The sequence below is a fragment of the Eptesicus fuscus genome, chromosome 16 (genome assembly GCF_027574615.1).
Source record: "Eptesicus fuscus isolate TK198812 chromosome 16, DD_ASM_mEF_20220401, whole genome shotgun sequence".
In the NCBI taxonomy this organism is placed as follows: Eukaryota; Metazoa; Chordata; class Mammalia; order Chiroptera; family Vespertilionidae; genus Eptesicus; species Eptesicus fuscus.
In genome coordinates, this window is record NC_072488.1 from 13368131 (window position 1) to 13390220 (window position 22090).

At 49.2% G+C, this 22090-nt stretch overlaps 1 protein-coding gene across 1 annotated transcript in view; it reads right to left on the reverse strand.

The window, feature by feature from the left end:
• ALK (ALK receptor tyrosine kinase) overlaps nucleotides 1-22090 on the reverse strand; it is a 591773-nt gene that overhangs the window by 79136 nt on the left and 490547 nt on the right. Inside the window, exons 7-9 of the mRNA XM_008162272.3 lie at nucleotides 17950-18081; nucleotides 15558-15658; nucleotides 2631-2800 (exon numbers count right to left, since the gene is read on the reverse strand). Of these exons, the coding sequence (XP_008160494.2) occupies nucleotides 2631-2800; nucleotides 15558-15658; nucleotides 17950-18081 (403 nt within the window). The remainder of the gene's footprint in view (nucleotides 1-2630; nucleotides 2801-15557; nucleotides 15659-17949; nucleotides 18082-22090) is intronic.

Below are 22090 nucleotides of genomic sequence, written 5' to 3' on the forward strand. Positions count from 1 at the left end.
GGAATGGGAACCAGCCAGGCTGCAGCCCAGGAGAGGGACAAGCCGCCTGCCCCACAGTCCCAGGTGCCAGTGGCTGCGTCTGTGGCCCAGGAGAGGGACAAGCCGCCCACCCCACAGTCCTGGGTGCCAGCACCTGCGGCTGCAGCCCGGGAGAAGCCACCTGCCCATGGTCCCCTGTGGCTGTGAAGCTGGCCCGGGTCTTGGGTGCCTGCGGCCAGCCAGAGGGAGGGAATCCTGAGTCCCAGGTGCGGGGCGAGGCAGAGGCAGTTAGGGGCGATCAGGCCAGCAGGGGAGAAGTTAGGGGTGATCAGGCAGGCAGAGGTGGTTAGGGGTGATCAGGCAGGCAGGTGGTTAGGAGTGATCAGGCAGGCAGGCAGGTGAGCTGTTAGGAGCCAGCGGTCCCGGATTGCAAGAGGCAGTGAGACATCTCTCAAAGGGTCCCAGATTGGAGTGGGTACAGGCCGAGGGACTCCCCCCACCCCCCACACAAATTTCGTGCACCAGGCCTCTAGTGTTATCATAATAACCCCATGCTATCATACTCATTTTATAGATGTAAACATTGAGGTGCAGAGAGATTCAGTAATTGGCTGAGGTCACACAATTAGTAAGTGGCTGAGCCAGTTTTTAAACTTGGGATTTTCTGATTCTAAAGCCTATGATCTTTCATCCCCAGTGCTTCTGTCATTTTATGGGCCAGTCACATCTACAGTCTAGTTGGATTTTAGCAAGTGAAACCCTGTGCCTCACCCTCCGGCAGTTCTATCTGCCTCTGGGTCTTGATGCTTCCTATACCATCTCCAGCTCTGGGCTGGGGTGCGGGGGGAGCTTCCCACATCAAAGCATGTCAGTGGTGCGCAGGCTCCGAGAACAGGGGCACTCGTGTGTTCTGTAATTTCACACTTATTCGGTCATGAGACATCATCAAACCAAGCTGGCCTTTGTCTGAATCCCCACTGGAGAGTTTGGTCTCATCAATATTGGAAATGTCAATCTGATAAATAGCCCTAAACAGGGAGGAGGGAGGCTGAGAACAGCCTCCTTCCAACAGAACTCTAGTGCATGGGAGTGAACAGAGTCAACATCTTACTTGCTGTAAATCCCCTGGAGTGGCTATGAACGAGAGAGGGCTGCTGGGTTGAGGAGAAAAAACTCCCTTTGATTCATCTGAATTAATTTAGCATCCGCCAGTAGGGAAAGCTCTGGCATCACCCTCCTGATCTCCACCCCCTGCACACAGCCCCCAGTCCTGAGGGAGCGCCCACACTGCCCCTTCTTTCACTTTAATTAAACCCATTTGTCCTGGGGACACTGAGCCTGGGGATGTCCCAAGGCTTTGATGTCTAACCCACAGGCATGGAAGGGGTGGGAAGCCCATGCTCAGAGTGAGGACAATGGCTTCTTCCCCTGACTGCAGAGCCTGAGGTACGAGCTCTGAGAATAGCAGACTCTGTGATGTTTGGGTAGAGAATTTGAGACCCAAATTTATATTTACAAAGCTGTGTAACACCTGAAATCACCCTCTGCCTTTTCTTAAGCCCTTTGCTCTCATTTTTTTGATGGTAGATCCACCAGGAGGGTAAGTTAAATGTATTGTGGGAGTTTAATGCAGAGGCTGCTTGGGATTGTAGGGCTTGCTACTTAGCCTATTAAAGATGGCCTTTACCTTCCCAGATCTATTCACCTGGCACCTCTATAGAGAACCCAACCCCCTTTTTGGTCTGGAACAGATCAGCACCAACCACCTGGGGTTCAACATGACGCACCAGTGTGTCTTGTGAGCGGCTGTGCCAGGCCATCTGTACTCAAGCACGGCTTGCTCCAGGCCGACTGCAGGTGGCAGTCTGGTGCCATCCCGGCAAGACAAGTGGCCGCTGAACTCAGCAGTTACTGCTCCATTTCAGAGCCAAAGGAAATTAACAATCTTCTAGTCTAACCCTCTCAGTCTACAGATGAAGAAACTGAGACCCAGAGAAGTTCAAGGTCACAAAGGTCATTAGTGATGGAATCTGTTTCCTGAAGAATTTGTCACCCACCTCATCCACCTGCCTCAGGGACCTGACCCCACCAAGCACTGGACTGGGATCTATCTGAGCGCTGGTCCTCACTCTGGTGCTACTTGCTGTTGCTTCACCTCTTTGGTTCTCAGTTTCTTCCCTTGTGAAAAGGGCAGGAGTGGGGAACATGGTAAGGCCTGCCCTACCTGCGTGGCAGGTTTTGTTGTTGTTAATTAAGGAATAGTCAAATGGGAAAGTAAGAAAAAATGCATTAAGTAAGAGAAAATGCTGTATACATATAAAGCTTGATTATTATTTGGGGGTGACACAAGTTGTTCCATTTTATTGGAGGCAGCCAATCAGGCCAGGCCAGAGATGTGGGAGGTGAATGCTCATTAGCACTGACATCCCTCAGAGAAACTTGGTACTCTCTGTAAGCCTGCAGAAAGTATGCACGCTTGTGTGTGTTTGTGTGCGTGTGTGCATGTGTGTTTGCACACGTTTGTGTGTACACGTGTATATGCACATCTGGATGTGTGTTTTGGGTAGAGAGGATGGGGGAGGGAAGGCTTGACCCCTCTGCATTTTGGCTGATAGAGAGAAAGGGAGTGACGGGGATGGGAAGAGGCCCACCTGTCAGCCACGTCAAGGAGGGGCAGCACCGTCCACTGCCACAGGCTCAGGCCTTCATTTGTGGCAACGTGCCAGACCATCCTGCTCTGCTCCTTCCCGGTTCTGTTCTCCACCAGCACCAAGGAGACGTTTCCCCTCAAGACTCCCTGGATGAGCCAGGACATCCGGAGCTGCAAGGGAGAGAAGAGCCAGAGGACACGGTGTTAAAGAAACTTCAGGGCCTCTTTCTGAAACTTTCAATCCTAAGGACGTTGTGGAGACTCAGTGAGGTGAGCCGGATGCCCTGTACTTGATCTTGCTCCCTGTCTCCCAAAGGCCTTTACTTAAGGTTCAAGGAGCTGGGCAGGGGCAATCAATGGGCCATTTTGGAACTTTGTTCAGATTGATGTCATCATCCTAAATTCACAAGATTCTTCCTCTGAGGTGATATCAAGGGCAACAAGGTCAATGGACTTCCTAAAGAGGACCCAAATATTCTTGTCTGTGGCCCCAATTCACTTTGTGACCTTGGGCTAGTAATTTTGTGACTCAACTTCTTTCAATGATGTGGGTATCATAGATTTTTATTTCTCCCCTGAACACACTGATAATTTTATTTAAAGGGTTCCATATCATGTGTTAGCTAACTGAAGACCCTATGACTTAATACCTGTGACCACTGGTAGGCAAAGGTGAGACAAAACTCGGCAAATTAAGACCTTTTAAAATGGTTGTCTTTCAGAATGAGAATGCCCACTTTGCCAAAAGGAAGCCACAATCATATGTATTCGGTATGTATTTTTGAAAGGTTTCTATGAATTTGTTCCCTAGACATATGAAAGGGAAACATAACTAATATTTCTAAGAAAGTTTAAGTACAGTCATGCCCAGAGGCAGTGTATACTATAAACAAGCTCTCTGGTCTTTGTGTTTAAAGTAATAGAGGTTGTATGTTTGATAGAAACAATCTATAAACACTTAAAAGTTAGGACAACTACAGAATAGCATTGCCCCATATATTCCTGTTCACATCCTGTAATAACAAATGGTTATTGTGGAAAGCAAGGTAAAATGTGTCTATGTGAGCTGGAGTTCTCATCAACTATGGTTTCACCCCAGAGATTCTGATTTAATTGGCCTTGGGCAGGTCCTGGGCATCAGCAGTTTTTCAAATCTCTCCAGGTGATTCTAAAGTGCAGCCTCAGTTGAGACCACTGGGGAGACGGGGCCACTTAGTGCAGGAAGTAGCCTGGCCTTCTCAGTGAGGAGCCCATTTTCATCTTGGACTTGGAGTAAGAGGCAATTCTTAATAACTAAAAAAATGGCTTAAAATGTGCCCACCATTGCCAAGGTGTAGAAGGAGTGTTTTTCCTGTAGGGGAGGACACGGCCCTCATCAGAAGGCCTGCATGTGGCTGCCACATCACCTCTGGGTAAAGAATGAGAACAACCCTGAGAGTGAGAGATCCCTGGGTTGGGTGAGCAGCGATGACCTGAGAATGCAAACGGGACCTGAACTCTCCTCTTGGACCCACAGTGGATGGCTCTCACCAGTTTCTTAATTAGAAGAACTGAAGGACTGATGTCAATTCTTGCTGAATATCCCTTATGAGTTACTTGTATCTAAATGAATAGAGAGCAACTATCTGTGGTTCTCAGAGCAGATTACAGGCTACAGTCCCTCTCAACGACTTCTATTTTCCTAGGTTAAAGAATCCCTTTGATATCATTATGTGTAGAAACCCATGCCAGGTAGACCTGGGTCACTGTTCGGTGCCTAGAACAAAAACACCCTTGGAATTTGATCTTAATAAGACCAATTTCTATCAGGGTGGCCTATAGGATAAAATAATTACATGTTTATTGAATAGGAGAGAGCTGTGTTAGGCACTTGTATATATGCTGTCTCATTTTATACTCACAATAAGTAGAGAGAAGTATTGTCATACCCATTTTTCAGATATGGAAACTGAAGCTTCAACAGGTGGAGTGAGTAACCCATGGTCACTAAGTCCATATGCTGCAGACCTGAATATCACACTGTGTTCTATGTTCTTTCTACCATATCTGTTTTGCTGTATACATGTGACATATTGTGGTGATAGGCACTTAAATCTTTTGGGTGTATTGTGAAGGTTTTCTAGACCCTTGTTGCTCAAAGTGTGGTCTGGGGACCAGCTGCATGACCTGGGAGCTTCTTAGAAATTCTGGCTCTCAGGCCCTATCTGCTCAATCGGAATTTATTCTTTAACAAGACCTCCTCCCAGAAATGCCCTCATATTGGGGGAACTAGGGAGATAGTGGATTTTAAACCATTTATAACCACTGTCTCTGCCAAACAATGAATAGTCATATATGTGTATGTGTGTGTATGTGTATATATACATAAAACAAGAGTATTCACATAAATATGGGAAATCTTTACAAATCCTATCTAATAAAAGAGTAATATGCAAATTAACCATCACTTCACAATAAAGATGGCTGTGCCCACAGCCAATAAGGAGGGAATATGCAAATTGACGTGACAAAGATGGCCGTGCTGGCCAGAGCCACGGAGCTGGCCAGAGCCACGGAGCCAGCCTGAGAGTGGGCAGGAAGGTTTGGCATCCTGGGTCACTGGGACGCCAAGCCTGGCCGGAGAGCAGAGCGGGAGAGCGGGCTGGAGTTCCCAGTCCTTTTGGTTTCTGCAGCCCCTGGACCAGAAGCAGAAAACAAGAGTGTGGTGAGGATCCAGGAATTCTGGGAATCGTAGTTCTGGTGGCAGCCCCTGGATCAGAAACAGAAGCCCAGAGCTCGGGGAGCACCAGGAATGCTGGGAATCGTAGTTCTGGTGGTGTTGCACGATCTCCTAGACCAGTGATGGCGAACCTATGACACGCGTGACACGCGTAGTCATTTTTGATGACATGCGGCTGCTGAGGCGGCCGCATGCCGAGGATGAAACATTTGCTGCTCCTGAGAATGAAACATTTGCGAAATAATGTTTTTTCCTCAAAGTGACACACTACCTGAGTTATGCTCAGTTTTTTGGAGAAGTTTGACACACCAAGCTCAAAAGGTTGCCCATCACTGTCCTAGACACTGGAGTAAAGTGAGTCTGGAGCAAATTACTGTTGTGGGTGGTGGATGGAGGGAAAGCAAAGGTGAGAGACATAAGTAAAGTCAGAGTGTTGAGGAAAAATTAAAAGGAAGATATCCTGAAACTTCTAGGAAATCTCCACCAATGGAGCAAAGAAAAAAAAAAAACACCTCTATTATTCTGTGAGCACCAAACCAGACTGGGCTGGGGTCTCAGACAATTCACTCATATGATTACAAAGACAGACAGAAACTTCACCCTTTTATGTAAGATACAATGCACAACATGCATGTTTTCGCGGAAGAGGACTTAACAGAAAACTGTTTGCTATATACACTTTGGTAAGTCACCTTTTTGGTGGCCATCTGTGTTAGTTAATTGCCATAATCAAGAGTAAAAATTAAAACTTTTCTATCTCTATGACAAGAAGGTCCTTACAGCTTGGAGCAAGGCAACTATCTATAATAATAAAAGTGCTAATTAGACAGGATAGCCAAACAACCTTCTGGACATCATTCCAGATGTCCTTCTGGACAAACTGTGATGGCAGGGTTGAGGCAGAGGTGGTTAGGGGTGATCAGGCAGGCAGGTGAGCAGTTAGGGGCAATCAGGCAGGCAGGTGAGCAGTTGGGGCAATCAGGCAGGCAGAGTGGTTAGGGGCAATCAGGAAGGCTGGCAGGCAAGCATCCTGGATTGTGAGAGGGTGCAAGCAGGGCTGAAGGACTGCCCCCCTCTCCGTGCACGAATTTTGTGCATTGGGCCTCTAGTGCTAAATAATATTTATGAGAAATAACACTCGTTGGGGCCTGTAACAGTAAAACTTTTGATCCTTCTACACGCCCTAATAGATATAGGTTATAAATGGCAGCTTTGGACTAATAAACTCTTTTATATGCAGACAGCAAAAGAGACAAGTGGAAAAAGACAAGGCCAGGAGCACGCCCCAGCAATTCTATCCCTGGCTCCAGCCGGCTCTTTCACCAGGCCTTTGCTCCCTCCCTCTCGGTGGGCCTGATAGACTTTCCAATTATGTGCCACCAGTGTTTGTCGTTTCATTAATTAAAGTTCTGCATGTAGAGCAGAGCTGCATTGTGGCTGGGCCTAATGCAATTATTCTCTCATGGCCCTTCCTCCCCCAGAGGCAATTACGGCAATTTTATGTCTAGAACATGCCTCGTGTTTGCTATGCATACCTTGTGGCAACTTCACAACAACCTCTTGAGCCCATAAAAAAACATATCAGCATGGAATTTAGGCTAAAGTTGGACAAAAGAGAATCAAAGGTATCAGGTAATGTCCACTGTGCATGCAACCCCAAATGTAGGAAATGCTACAATGCGGGGAGGTGCTATCTTTCTGTGAATTTCTGAAGGGATGTATGAATTTCCACAGTTGAGACAAAACCAAGGATGGATTCTAGTGTGTATTTGTATTTCACTTCCACAAAAGGGAACATTTCTCAACAGACAGAGATGCCCAAAGATGTGCTTGCTTGAGGCGGATGGTGGATATTGCCCGGATATTCCCCACATCTAATCATTGCCAAATGACTGGGACTGGGTTGTCGTCAGGGACATCCAAGCTTTTGAATGGAGGTTCAAAATCCTTCCCCACCGAAGATGCCACAGGTCTGTGTTCCTGGGTGTGAACTTGTACTTTTAAAAGTTCCTTGATTTCAACATGGCCCCTTACTAACTTCACTGAGAGCACTGACTCACTGCAAAACCTGGTGTTCTTGTATACCACTCCTAATTCACCTGGAAAAAATGAACACTAACTCTCTGGCTATAAATAGCAGAATGAAAAATCAACCCAACACAGCAAGAAGCAGGCCAGATGCGGAGTTTAGATAACGAGCAAATCAAATATGCTGGCAAATACTTGCAATTACAGAGGCTTAAGAAATGCTGGATTCCTGGCCAGGTAGGAAACTTAAAAGGCTGAGATCCTTTTGAAAACAGCACCCCATGACTCCTTGTCTCTGAGGCATTACATTGAAGCCAGAGAACACCCAGGCAGGGATATCCACATGCCCCCGTCGTAAAAACACAGCAAGAGAATGTGAAGGCTTTGTATAAAAATAATAACTGTGGGATCCCTGGCTGGTGAGGTTATGGTGTTACAGATATGTTTTTCCCTTGGGTCTTTTTGAAATTTTTTATAATGAACATATGTTATTTTTGACAACTAGAACAAAAACAATACAATAAATTTAGGGCATGCTGCTATTAAAAGCATGTTTATGAAGAATAATATTGATATAGAAAAAAGATGATATGAAGAAAGAAGACACAAAAGGCTTATGTGGTGTGATAGTGCATGTATAAACCTTTATCTCTCACTCTGCTCAGATCTGCATTTTTTTTTTTTTTTCCTGGAAGGAAATGTACCAATGTGGTAACAGAGGCTATCTTTGGGGAGTAAGACTGTGGGCAATTTCAATTTTCTTCTTCATGCTTTCCTGTATTTTCCTAATGTTCTATAATAAAAATAGAGCACTTTTGTAATCAGAAAAAAAACAATAAACACTATATTAAAAAAAGCAGCAAGGGAGGACTGCGATGTTGTTGGAAAGTGGGAAAAGAGAGGGTGCCACCCGCCCACTTCAGGGAGGCTCGGGTCCTCTGCCTGAACTGAGGGCTTTCGAGGAAGACCAAGGGAGGTGGAGCCTCGGGGGAATGAGGTGGGGTAGTGCTGAGGGCAGAGCGGGGCTTTGAAATCAGAAAAAGCGGTCTTGTCGTCATATATGAGCCTCAGCTTCCATCTGTAAAATGGGGCCAATCGTACTCTCCTTAGAGAGTCACTGGGAGACTTTACTGGGATTATGGGAGCCCACCGCTCTGCATAGCAAATACTTTTGCTCAGTGTTAGTTCCTTTCTCCTGTATTGAAAAGAATAGGCAGGGAATCCCATGTTAGAGATAAACAGCTCACACAAAACAATAAGGCAGGGTGAAGGATGCTGTATTCAACATTTTAGTCCCGTGTTTTATCTTCCAGGTTCGCCAGAAAATGATCTTCCCAGTCTTATGGGAAGAAAAAGATGGTATTTTCCTTTGAGTTACATTGTAATGGTGTGACCTTGGGCTACCAGCCTCCTCTGTGCCTCAGTTTCTCTGTGTGTGATGGGGTCGATGCAGTGAAGTAGCTTTGTAATCCTCTGGCTGGGAAACTATTTTCCAGACAGCCATTGGAAAGAGAAGGGACTCCAGGCACAGGAGTGTCTGCAGACACAGGCAGCCGGGGAATGTTTGTTATCTGATAGCTGGGGAGAGCCTGTGTTTTCCACAGGGTCCCTCTGTCCCTGGGCCACCTGAATATGTTATCTCAGTCACCAGTGGGAGCCACGAGGGTCCACATGAACACGCGGGTTTTGAAGGGGATCCAAAACTCTGCCGAGTGCCCGGAGGGTTTTATTCACACCCAGAGCCCTGACAGTAATTCTTCATTTGTCTCATCATGTAATGGCAGAGGTATTAATTTTGAATGGCTCAAAGGTTTTAAATTAATTATGTCCAACTGCAATTACAATGGCTGTTGATTACTTTAGCCCATTAGCACGAGTCCCAGCAGCGTCAACCGCATCACAATAAGAGGTGACAGAATGCTGGGATCCAGCAGCTTCCCAGCTCCAGGTACTGAGGTGAGAACTCGCTGGGCTCAGAAATCTCCGTGGGGCCACACTTGGTGGATCCTTGAGAATCAATGAGGAGGCTCCTTGTTAGCTCTCATTCTGAACCACGGTCGTGCTCACAACTGCGAGGCTGCCCAATTAATTAATTAATTAATTAATTAAAATGATTATTGATTACATGGCTTCATCAGGCACATCCTCCTGGTACTAATGCTAGGCTCTGTGCAAAACGGTGCTCCCAACCTGCCTGCACCGTGCTGACTGACCCAGAGGAGAAATAAGAACCCACAATGCCTGACTGTATGTCTGCACTCACTCCTTCAAGCCTGTGCAAATTAAGAAGAGGGATAATAATCACCACTGAAATTCAGAAAATATTATAGAGTTTATAGTTTGCACATTTTTATTTGATCCTTGCAAGTAAAACAGGTATTTTCATCCCCAGTTAGAGGCAGTGCTTGAGGTCTTATGGCTCGTAGGTGGCAGAGCTGGGATTCAAACATCAGGTGACCTAAGTCAAGTTCAATGACCTTAGAGTGTGTGCAGATCTGACTTTGGAGTTGGACAAACCTGGCTTCAATCCTGGCTCTGCCTCTCACTAGCAAGGTGACCTTGGACAAGTCATGAAAGCTCTGTAAGCAGCAGGTTCCGCATCAGTGAATGAGTGTAACAGTCTCTCACAGGTCTGTTTCGGTAATGAGATAAAGCAAATGAAATACTTAGCACAGTGCCAGCCACATAATAAGCGAGTAATAGATTAAAAATTAAAAGCTCCCTATGTTGGCTTAACAGTTATGAAGGGTCCCTACCCTCAGCCCCCTGACTAAGGGAAGGCTTCTTTTTCCTCGTGGTACAAAGAGGTAGGGTGTTTGAAGGCTCTGGTTAAGAATTTGAAATTTATTTTTAATGTAATGCAGCTGAGTGACTCATAAGTAATGTGGAAACCAGGACCTATCCTTAACTTTTGTGCTGAGTCTAAAGAGATCCCAGATTCCTGCGGTCTGTCTCCAGCCTGGCTGGCCACATGGTGGGTTTGAAATGACGACTTGCTGGCTCACCACCGGACTGAGGACCCTCTGCACCCTCCCCTCCCTCACCCTCCTGCCAGGCGTCTGTGTGCCCATCCAAGCCATCCACCTTCCGTGCTGCCTCTCTGGTCCAGGCCTGCAGCTGCCCACCCTTTTCGTCTGAGGCTACTGCCTGCTGACTCCTCAGAGAAAGCCTCTGAGCAGGTACCTTTGAAGTGTGGGGTTCGGGTTTGAGTCCGGGTTCTGCATGCTCGGGCATCGCCTGGTCCTCAGGGAGGATTTCAGTCACCTCACAGGTGGCTGTGTGGAGGACAGTCCCTGCAGTCTTTGATGTGTGCATAGGGCATTCTTGTGGCAGTGATGTTATTACAGGTGCATGACATGGCTGTTGTTAGCTTCTCTTCTGAAAGTGGGGTCCCAACTCTCCTACTTCATCCAGCGGGGCTTCAGGGAAGCCATTTAGAAAATGCCCCAGGAAGCACTCCCGGCCCTGCTCCTCCCTCTGATGTGGAGGCACATTTGTAGGCCCCAGCCCAAGGCTCTCTGAAATGACGGTCCCATCACTGGGGTGAGTGGCTGCCAGAGTTAAGGCCCCCTGGAGTCTCATACCAGCATCAGCTCAGGGACTCATGGGGTGGGGGTGGGGCAGCCAAACATGCTATTTATGGGCTTAATGGTGGTGGTGGTGGGGCAGTGAGGTCACACAGAGAGAGGTACTGGTGCAGGAGCTCCCCATCTGGGCTTCTGAAACTAGGGGCACGTGACCTGCTCTGGTTACTTCCCAGGCTCTCGCCCTGCCTTGGTGACTTCCGTCTAGTCTTCCTCTCCATTCTCTCTTGTGCCCTCATTTATTGCTGCTGCCCCATTCATAGGGGGTCCCCTGAGAAAGGGGGGATGCTCTTGTGTCCTAGGGATGCGTGGCTGCCCTGCTGGCCAGCTGTGCACAGTCGCAGGCAGGATCCTCCCACAGGGGCTCCTCAGTAGGGCTGCGAGCAGGGTGTATGGATGCCAGAGGGCAGTCCAGGTGCCAGCCTCCTCTCCCACATCCCTTTGGGCCACATCTGCTGGTTTTAGTGACACTGAGGGGAGGCCTCCTTCCCTGCAGGCCAGGTCGTCCATGCCGCCATGGAGGAGCCCGCTGGTCACCTGCTGCCCTGAGTGGCTAATTAAAGCTACCCCTTTTACCACCATAGGGCTGACGTCAGGGGCAGAAAGGAGGCCCGCCCATGTCCCAGGATCCCGTGTGTGTGTGTGTGTGTGTGGTCTATGTGTACACCCATGTGTGTAAAGAGAGGAAAGGGTGGCTGCCAGTCTGGGAGGGTCAGACAACCAGCAGCTGGGAACTGCCCTGCCCTAGGGTCTCCCCCCAGTCCAGTGGGCCTCGTCCCACACTTCCTGGGTCCTTTCAGTCCTGCAGTTCATAGGAGGAAAACTGCTCCATGTTTTTGTGTGAAAAAGAATGAGGGAAGCCCAATTCCCCCTCCCACCCCAGACCTTGTTCTGTCCTGAGAACATGGTTTAAAATATTCCAGTCACAGGCAGGCTATTCAAATAAAATACAATCTCAAACCACACGGGGTTTGTTGAGACTTTCAGGCTTCCAGGATGTGTGAAAGGCAGGGGGCGGGGCGAGACGGCCCTGCCACTCTCCCGGCCTCTTTATTACTGGCAGCTGCAATGCTAGACACATCCCGGTGTGTCTTCCAGCCAAGGGGACGCAAGCAGGTCTGACAGCAAGTGACACATAACAGCCACTGCAAGGCTCCCCTCCCCAGTGGCAACTTTAATTATTTGAACTGGAGTTCAGCAAAATAAAAATAAAAAGAAAAGAAAATCTGAATATATTGTAAGTGTCTCCCCAGTTTCCCACAGAGAATAGCTGTTGGGGGATAGGGGGGACAACAACCCCACAAAGCTCTCATTTATGGCTGGGCTAGGCAGAGGCCTTTAAATATTCATGCCCCATATGCAACTGTGCAGAGCGGAGGAGGAGGCAGGGCCTGCACCAAGGCCAGCACAGCGAGAGGCAGTGGCTGGAGGCGCCTGGAGGAGCCCAGAGCTGGCATGCTTCGGGAATGCCCTGGAAGGTGGCTGGTACCACAAAGGCACACCCTGGCTATGTCTCCATCATCGGTGGGCACCTGACTTAGCTCCCTGTGGGCTCTGAGGGTGCTCTCCCAGCGCCTCTCTCTCACTGGCTCTGTCCCCTAACTTGTCATTTCTAATTCCTTTTCTGACGTATCCTTCTGAAAGGCAAATTACATGGCACAATTTGGAGCCACAGGCACTGGAGGAAAACGCTCCGCATGGGCTCAGAATAAATTCCAGTCACATTGGCAAGAACACTTTGGCCAATTACTCTCAAGTTTCAGTTTACATCCACATCACGGAGGTGGGGCTTGAAAATGCAGAGTCTGGGTTCTGCTCAGTGATGCCGTTCAGGGAGCCCAGGGTGGGGTCCAAGACTCTGCATTTACTACATGTTACAAGTGACTGCAACTGGAGAAACGCGTATTTAGATTTTCATGGAAATGCACTGAAGGTGACACCGGTTCCCCTATGGCAGTGGTCGGCAAACTCATTAGTCAACAGAGCCAAATATCAACAGTACAACGATTGTAATTTCTTTTGAGAGCCAAAAACTGACTTCTGCGCATGGGCCACGAAGTTTCAATTGCACTGTACGTGCACGCCCGCACATGGTATTTTGTGGAAGAGCCACACTCAAGGGGCCAAAGAGCCGCAGTTTGCCGACCACTGCCCTATGGAATCCAATGAGGACTGTGGGGTTTCTTGAGAAAGCACTTTGTGATATTCTGCAAGTACTTCAACTCCCTGGAGGCCGCACGGACCAGCCTGCTCTGGGCTTGGAGAAGACGCGCGGTGGTGGGTGTTAGCCCTGGAGCCCATCTAGCCTAGCTGCCAGCCCTTTGGACCTGACTCACTGGAGACCATCCATGGCTCTCTCCGGCAGCCACCCTCCTGCACTAGGGCCCCACAGTCAACAGAGGCCCCTGTAGGTCTGCTGGGTTAAGCTCACACCGTCTCACAGAGCAACGCAACGTCCGTTTCCCGTCACTAACATTCAGCAGATCCAGGAGAAGAACATCAAGTTCCTGCGTCTGCATTTAGGATTTGGGTGAAATAAATGGGCAGGCTTACAAACCTGGAAATGCATATTTCTGTTTTGGTTATTTATTTTTCTGATGAAAACACTTCCCCAGCACTGTGGATTCAAAGACCCGTCAGTCCTGGATGAATGTCTGAGAGGCTGAAACAACTGTGAGCTGAGGGATGGCTCGCTGCCTCCCCTCCATTACTCCTGCTGAGCCAGCTGCTGGAAAAGGGCAGGAAACAGCAGAAAGAGCCCAGAGCGAATGTGGCCGGAGGAAAAATAAAGCAGGCCAGTAAAACAAAAACACCTATTTAAGCTATTGATCAACCCAAAGGTTATATTAGAGAAATGATGAAGTGTTAGGAAAATATCATTTTCACCTCGACATTTCTTTTTCTAAAAATCAGGCTCTGTTAAACACAGTGAAGAGTAAATTTAAAGATCAAATGCTTTTAGGATCCCCTCGCCTCCCAGTGGGCCACTGTCTCTCCGCATTTAGATTTCCTCCTAAGAAGCCTTCCTTTCCAGGCGCCTGCTCAGAGGCACCTGAGACATATCAGCGATGATGATGACTGTGTAATTCCACCATCTGCATCAGAAAGCGTGGCTCCTCAAATACAATGGAATGTAATGAATCTATTTATTTGTGCCCTGACGTCTTCCAACAAGGATTTAAGGTAGCTCACAGAGATACATAAAAAATCTAGTCCGATACCATAAACTAGAAGAGGGTGAGAAAGACGGGGCAGATGTTGTTATAAACTGGGACCCAGAGTGAGGCTGCTGCAAACAACACATCACGGAACCCTGTTTGTTCACGAAGAGGGAGCCTCAGATTTAATTTGACCTTTCTTCTGATTAAAAAGATTCATTCCTATATCTTTTCCATTCTCATTTGATTTATGTCTGTGAAGCTTTAGTTCACAAAAAGCCTGGAAGGCTTGCGTTTGCCTGCACCCCTTGGCAGGGAAGCTGCGGGTCAGAGCCGCAGCTCCCTGGCGTTCTACCAGCCAGCAGAGAGGAAGCGAAGCTCTCAGTGTCACAAAGTCCACAACTTGAAGGGAAACAAATTAGTCAGAGGGCAACTAGCTATTCCTGAAACAAGCCAGCAAGGAATTTCTCCTATAAGTTTCCAGAAAGAAAGGATCGCCCATAGGCTTTCCACTGTGTGCAAGGGATTGATTGGGGGGGGGGGAGGGTTGTGGGGGGCAAAGAAGTGCAGTCAGGGCCCCGCCTTCCCAGAGCCCAGAGCGGAGAGTCTGATTTTTGGCTCAAGTCCTCTTTCTCCGCCCCCATCCTTCTGTCGTGTGTTTATACAGGGTGCCGGGCACTGTTGGCTAACTCTTGTCATGCTTCATTTGTGCCAGATGCTATGCTAGCCCTTTGCACACATTAACCTATTTAATTCTCACCTCCTTGGGGTAGGTACTCTTACTGTCTCCACCTTCCAGATGAAGAAACTGAGGCCCTGGGAGGTTATTAACTGCCCAAATAAATAGTACAACCAATCAGGGGTGGAACCTGACTGGGACCGTGTTCTAAGCACATTTCTTGGACCCTGGAGAATATGACCTTATGCTAAAAAGCATGGCACCACTCCGTCCATCCTCACCCTGAGAGGTAACAGCTAGAAGAAGCATTTGGGTAAGCGACTCTCGAGGTACCGCACTGAATGCCATGGATGTCTTAGTGAAATCTATGTAAATCACATTTCTGATGCTCTATAACATCTGAAATGTATAACAAGAGATTGCTATTTTTAAAAAGGATTCTGTAGAAAGTCTTTTGTAAATCACTATTACCCGCCCCTGTGATGCCTTGGAAGTATTTCCTGGGTTTGCTTAAATCAAGATCCCCAAGCTCAGTGCTGCTGAGGATGGCGTTTAAGGTGAGGTTCTCTGCAGGTGGGACTCTACCACGTTGGTGGGCTCTCTCTGCCTGGAAGATGGCGAAAGTGGCCCTACTGCCCTCCCTCTGGGAGAACAAGCAGCCTGACCTCAGGCCAGCTGCTCCCTGTTTGGGTTCACCTGGAAGTGCAGAGGGGAGAGTGTGGGAGGAGGAGCCGGAGAATAGCGGAACATCGAGACTTGCCTCGCACGGAGAGTTCTTCATCGGTGCGGGGAATGTGGTGCTGGTCACTGTAGCACTTGCAGAAGTGGGGACCTCCGTGGTGTTGAGCAACAGGGCGTGGCCTGGGCAGAGAGGAAAAGAGTCAAAGCTGCACCATCATCGTGCACTGAAGGGCCCGGGGGTACAGTACAGGGCTAATAAGCGCAGGGTTCATGGGAACATCTCCTCCAGCCTCAGAACATCTTGGAGGTTGTGGCTTTCTGCTGCCCCCAATGGATAAGACAGCCTGCTTGTTACTGTCACAGAACTTGGCTTGCAAAGGTCTTCATTCCAAAGGGCCTGTGATGTCCTAGCATCGTATCGCTGAGCTTCTGCATCCCTGATCTCTTAAGGGCCACCAGCTTTAGCCCAGAGGCCAGGAGCAGCTTGAAGTGCCCTGCCCCCAGCCCCATCGCTCCCCATTGCTTTGCCCACCAATGGTCTCTATTACCTTCATTCCTTCTCGCCCTCCTGGAGTCCAGGTCACCCAGTGTCACACGCCTGACCAAGATTCATTTCTTGTTCCTAAACACTAACCTGCCTGAGAGACTGGGAGAATAGGAGCTCCAGCCCCACATGCCGGTGGGAGAAGTGTCAGTAAACCACCAGGACTGCAGGGCACTTTGTAGGTGGTCAGTGCTAAGGAGACCGGTGCCAGAGTGAGCCCAAACTTTTTAGGCACCCCACAGAACCCCAGGCAGGACTTCAGTCATTCATTTCTACTTTTCTATGTCTCTTAGTGAAGTCCACTAATGAGTTACTACCAAGTTACAATTCAGGTGGGTCCAGAACAGAGTAACCAGGATGGACCAGAAATCTTCGAAAGCCTGCCGCCCACCCTTGAGGAAGGGTCGAGTTGATGGGCTTATGTGACTGGGGAGAGGAAGGACCTCATTCGGTGTGTGGGTCACACCAGCTGTCTTTAAATATCAGAAGGGCTGCCTGTGTGGGAAAGGCTGTGGTTTCGTTCTGTGGGGGACAGAGACGGTGATCGATGAGTAGAATATACAGAAAGATAGAGCTTATCTCGAGGTAAGGAAAACGGTCTGCAATCAGAGCAGTCAGTGGGATGAGTCCCTTCAGGGGGCATCAGAGGCATTCAACACGTGCTGGGCACTTACTCCCTACGGGTGCTGTTGGGGGACAATCAAACAGAGAGCAGAGGCGTGAAGACCATGTCTAGCTTTGAGCTCTGTTTCTCTCTCTGATCCCACAGACACGGTGCTGAGGACAGTGCAGTGCGGCAAGGGGCTGGGAGGAGAAGCAGGAGCTCTCGTCCCGGCCCCGCCCCCCACATCTGTGAGGGGCCGCAGAACTCTCCCGTGGCTGCAATAACTCAGCCTTCTTCCTCACGGCAAAGCCAGCTCACTGGGATGCAGCTCTGAGGACCAAGGATAGAACTGCATGGGCTCTGGGATTTTTAGTGGTTGATCTGGATGATGTTCACTTCCATACTTTTATAATAATCATAATTATTATGAATTCTTGAGGGAATCCATAGGATGTGTGCTGTCTTGGAAAGAGAATAATTCTTGTATGAGGGTCTCCAGCTCCACAAAGAGCAAGCACATGTAGGGGAGGGAAGAGGGAGAGAGGACCGCCCTCCAGCCTTATCCTGCAGAGGTGGGCCCCCGGGCCTCACCCCCAGGCACAGCACAAGGCTGCATGGCCTGCCTCTCCAGCAGCCCGACTCTCATAGCTGTGCTGGCCGCACAGAGCCTCTCTGATCCAATCAGGGCAGGTGCCTCCGAGTGTGGAGTCAGATCAGCAGGTATGGAGTCAACTCTTGGGTGTTATTAGGTCTCTGGCCCCCTGGAAGTTAAGCATGGGTCATGGGAGGATGGGCTATGGTGCAGGGAGGGAGGGTGTGAGGGTGGAGGTATGGCTGAGGAGGCTGGGCAGCAGGGAATGGACCAGATGTGGGGCAAGGTTCCCAGGGCAGCACCCTGGGGCCAATGACACAGGTCTCCCTGTGCCTCAGCACCCCCAGTCATAAAGAGGGCTACACTTTTCCTTACCTCTCAATGAGTAATGGGCCTGCCACACAGTAGGTCTCAACACATACTTGTCGAATGAATGGATTATTATTACTGTTGCTGCTATTTTTATATTTCAGCGAACCCTTCACCAAGGTTCTCATTTTATGGAACAAAAGGTGGCATCTACCTGGGCCTGATTTAGTCTTTCTAAAGCCCAGGCAAGTGTCTAGAGGACACTGTGTGGAGCACCCCAGGGCAAGCTCAGGACAGCCACCCACCCAGGCTTACTCTGCAGGGTGGGGCAAGGTCCAGCTGCCCTGGGCGGTGCCCTAAGTCTCTCATCTGGCTGGGGGGAGGGGGGGTGGGCACCAGGGGAAGGAGAGGAGTGGCAGTACCTTGACGGTCCTGGAACCGGGCCTCCTTTAGGGTCTTGACCTGCCACTCGGGTGCGTGGGGTGAGAGCGTTCCTTGGGACCAGCCACAGAAGCCATCCTCAAAACTGCAGTAGAAACCAGCAGGGAGCTTACCTGCAGAGAGAGCGCAGGGACAGGCATTTCCTGGAAGCTGAATGCAAACTATGCCAAGTCAAGTATAATTAGCCAGGTGACCACACTGTCCTCACTAATAACAGCTCCTTTGATGGCTAATGATACCGATCGTGATGAAGAGAGGCCCCAATCCCCAACTTGTACATGTGCTGGTTTACGATTTTCTAATCTTCAGAAAAAACTGGTAATAGTAACAACTCCACAGCAATGGGTATTGTTAACCCAGTTTTAGAGATGACAAAGCAGAGGCTCAGAGACGTAGAGCAACCTGACCAAGGTCACCTAGCCAGCAGGTATTCCAGCTGGGACTGGTACCTAGCTCTTCTATTTCTAAATCTACACGGACCCACAAAGAACGTGACCTGGGGAGAAGCCCATGTGTGCTCACTGGACTACACTCCTAAAGCTCAGCCCAGTGGCAAGAACATAATAGCAGCAGTGGCAGTGTTGGCCTGGAATTGGTTTGGGTCCCTCAAATCACCTGTGTGCAGAGACATACTTGCTCAGAACTTCCTTTTTGCTCCCATTTCCCAAGCCCCTTGCAGTAAAGTGAAGCCATATGAGCAGTTCTGGCCAATGAAATGTGAGCGGGAAGGATGTGTGTCTCTCCTGGATGGAGGCTTCGGAAAGCTCTGTGCAATTCTTCAGTCTCCTTTCCCCTGCTGAGGGGCCAAGGAGACTTCCTGTTCCTGGGGATGCTGCTGTATAATGTGGAGACCCTGCCAGCCTGCGTCCCAGAGAGACCCTGGGGAGCAGAGTCCCTCTCCCAACCCTGAGTGGATAGGGCCTGTGTCAAGTTAAGCCCCTGAAATGCGGGATGGTTTATTACTGCAGCAGAACTTCGCCTATCCTGACCAAGCAATCCCAGTTACTGGAGCCTCTTTACAGCATCTGTTGGTTCAGCATAAATAGCCCCATTATCCTTTTCTCTGCATCAGACTGACCTCAGGTCCCATTGAAGAGGCCACAGTCAGCTTCATAGACCATATATTTCGCTGCTGCCCCCAGAAGGAGGAGGGCAGGGAAGAGGGTTAGAAAGAGCTTATGCTCTACAGCTGACTGGGAGAACGGCTGCAGAGAAGGCGCTCAGCCCTGAGTGGGCATCGCAGGCTGTGGTGACAGCGCCCAGCAGTCTCTGGCCCGGCTACGTCCTGTGCAAGAGAGACTGGACCCACGGCACTGTCCCTCCTCTGTCTCGCCTTCCTGGCAGTGGCAGGCTAGCACAGAGGGCCCTGATGCTTCCTGGCTGTGACAGCACCTTCGTGAATTATTGCTCATTTCCCCCCGATTCTCTGTGCATTTCACACAGAGGCAGCATTATAAATTAAAACAGGCTGTCACGAGTTGGACATCTCTTCCCATTTATACCCCCCTGAAGAAGTCATTTCCCCAAGCCCTGCATGTTCCTCTGATTAAAAATCCAACAGCTAAGGAGATCTTTCTGTTTTATTTTTATGCCCCCCTCAAGGGATCCCATATCCACTTCTTTTGCAAAAACTAACTGGTGACCTTCCGGGGAGCGTCCTTTACAAGCGTGTTTAACCGGGCACTACAATGGAAGATGCTAGCAGGTGATGGGCTCCCATTAGGAGGAGGAGGCAGGGCTGAGCTGGGGCCTGCAGGGCATCTCACCCTTTCAGGAGGTGCAGGGGAGATCTTGATTCATGGGTGCTGATAACTCAACAGCCCTTGAGTGGGACACCTGAGTTCTAGCTTAGCCTCTCTGTTGCCTACTGTGCAACCTCAGGCAAGCACTTCCTTCCTCAGCCCCAGCTCCCTCCTCTGCAAAATGGGGTAATAGTAGTGTCTATGTCACAGGACTGTTTTGAGGACAAAATGAGAGAGTGTGGAAACATTTTATAAACAGACAGGGTTGAGCAAATACACAGAGGTGGTGGCATTATTCATCATCCTTCTCTCCTGGGCAGGGGAGCTCGCCAGGGGGTGCGCTACATTAGCTCACGCTACCTGGAGGCAGAGACAGCCCCTCAGCTGCCTTTCTGGAGACCCTGTGCCTTCCACCTGTGCAGGAGTGAGGATAGCCACTGGCGCTCTCCACCTTCTAGCCCACCTTGTTGTAGCTTGGCACAGGGTGAGCTGGGACTGGAAGCCCCTTTCTTTTCAGGAGGTAGGCAGACTCGGTCACTGGATAATTTGTGTGATAACTGAGACCTCAAAGAGTGGGTGGGGAGGCAATGAGAGGGTGTCCGCTACTGCAAGCACATGGGGTTGTGTGTTCAGCAAGAAGCCACTCCTACGGAAGCTGGAAGCTGATGGGCGTGGGCATCAGAGCAGAGGTCCTTGGTGGGTTAGGCCGGGTTTGGGAAATTGCCACTAAGGCCAATTGCTGAGCACAACGTTGGCACACAGGGTTGGGTCTAATGTCAACTCCTCCTCCGACCATCCCTTTCTCCTCTCATCCACCCCAGGCACCTGAGCAGTGCTTGGCACACTGTGGGATCACCATACTTAGCTGCTGATGAAATGGGAGTGAATTCAGTCCTCTACCCCCTGTCACTCAAAATGTGGTCCAGGGACCAGCCGCATCCGCATCACCTGTGAAACTGAGAAGTGTGGAATCTCAGGTCCCCCACACCAACCCCATCCCCAGAATTGGAATCTGTATTTTTAAAATTCCTAATGTCTGAGCAGCACTGCTCTACCCCACCCTCTCCTTGGGCTGCAGCCAGATATTTCATTGGCCGGATGGCAGGTCGGGCTGTGTGTGGGTCAATCAATCCCACAACATTGGCAATTATGACACCTGATTCCACTCTAAGAGAGACAGATTTGTGGAGTCACAGAGATGTGACCTCAGCAACAGCTGTAGAAACTGCCAAGTACAAACTCCAGGCCAAATGACACCACTTCTTTCCCTTCCTGTGTGACAACTCGGTTAACATTTTTGATAAATATGTGTTATACATTTCCTTGAAAATATAGAGTCATGGGGAAAAATGTTAGAAGAAATACATCAAAATATTATGGTTATCTCTGAATGTCTGAGAGGGAGGATTATGGGTGATAGTTATTTTCTTCTGTGTACTTCTCTAGATTTTTCAAATATTTTACAACCAACATGTTTTATTTTACAATAAAGAAACATAAAAAAACCTGTTTTGCCTGACAGGAAAAGTATCCCCACTAAATAGATGAGATTATTAAGTACATGGAGGGGAAGTGAGCTGCTTGCAAATACCTGGTGAGTCAATGACTTATCCAGGGGATGAAGCGAGAACACCTCATCCTTTTCTGGGGAGCCACAGGCCACGAGGGCCACTGCTCGACACCCAGGGGCCCTTGAAGACACCCTTTGATGGGTGATAGCGTCCTGGATGTCTCACTTGAATCATTAACATTTCATTGGAATGAGAGAAGAAGGATGGGTGTGGAGGACCAGGTGTGAATGGACAGGTTGGTGATTGGATGGAGAAGGGCAAGGGCAATGCCGCCTCCTCCATTTCAGGTCCCCACTTATCTCAGACAGAGATATTGCTTGGGGTTGAGTCTGAGAATCGAGTGAAGCCCCAGTAGGTGTGGGGAATTCCTTCTGGGGAGAGCGTGGAGTTGAGGCTGAATTGATGGGATACAGCCTACCTTTCCCTTCAAATTCCAACCATGGCCAGGCTTGGTTGACTACCCTGGACCAAGATTGGCGACCCTTGTGGGGGTTCCTTAGAAGATCTGGACATCCCCAACAGGTGAGCTCCTGCTCCGAGAAAACATTCTAATAGGTTCCAGGCTACCTGGGAAGGACCAGGCGAGGTCAAGAGCATTGGACATCAACACATAACACATCAGTGGCCACCATGTTCCAACTCACATTACAGATGAGGAAACTGAGGCCCAGAAGTGGAGATGAATGATCTTACCCCCACCCCACTTGCCTAACCTTTTCCTGGTCCCTTCTTCCTGGGTGGACATATAGCTAAGGGTTGTGCTCGGCCGAACCAGCTGCTAGAAACTCACAGAACAAGAGTCTGGCTTG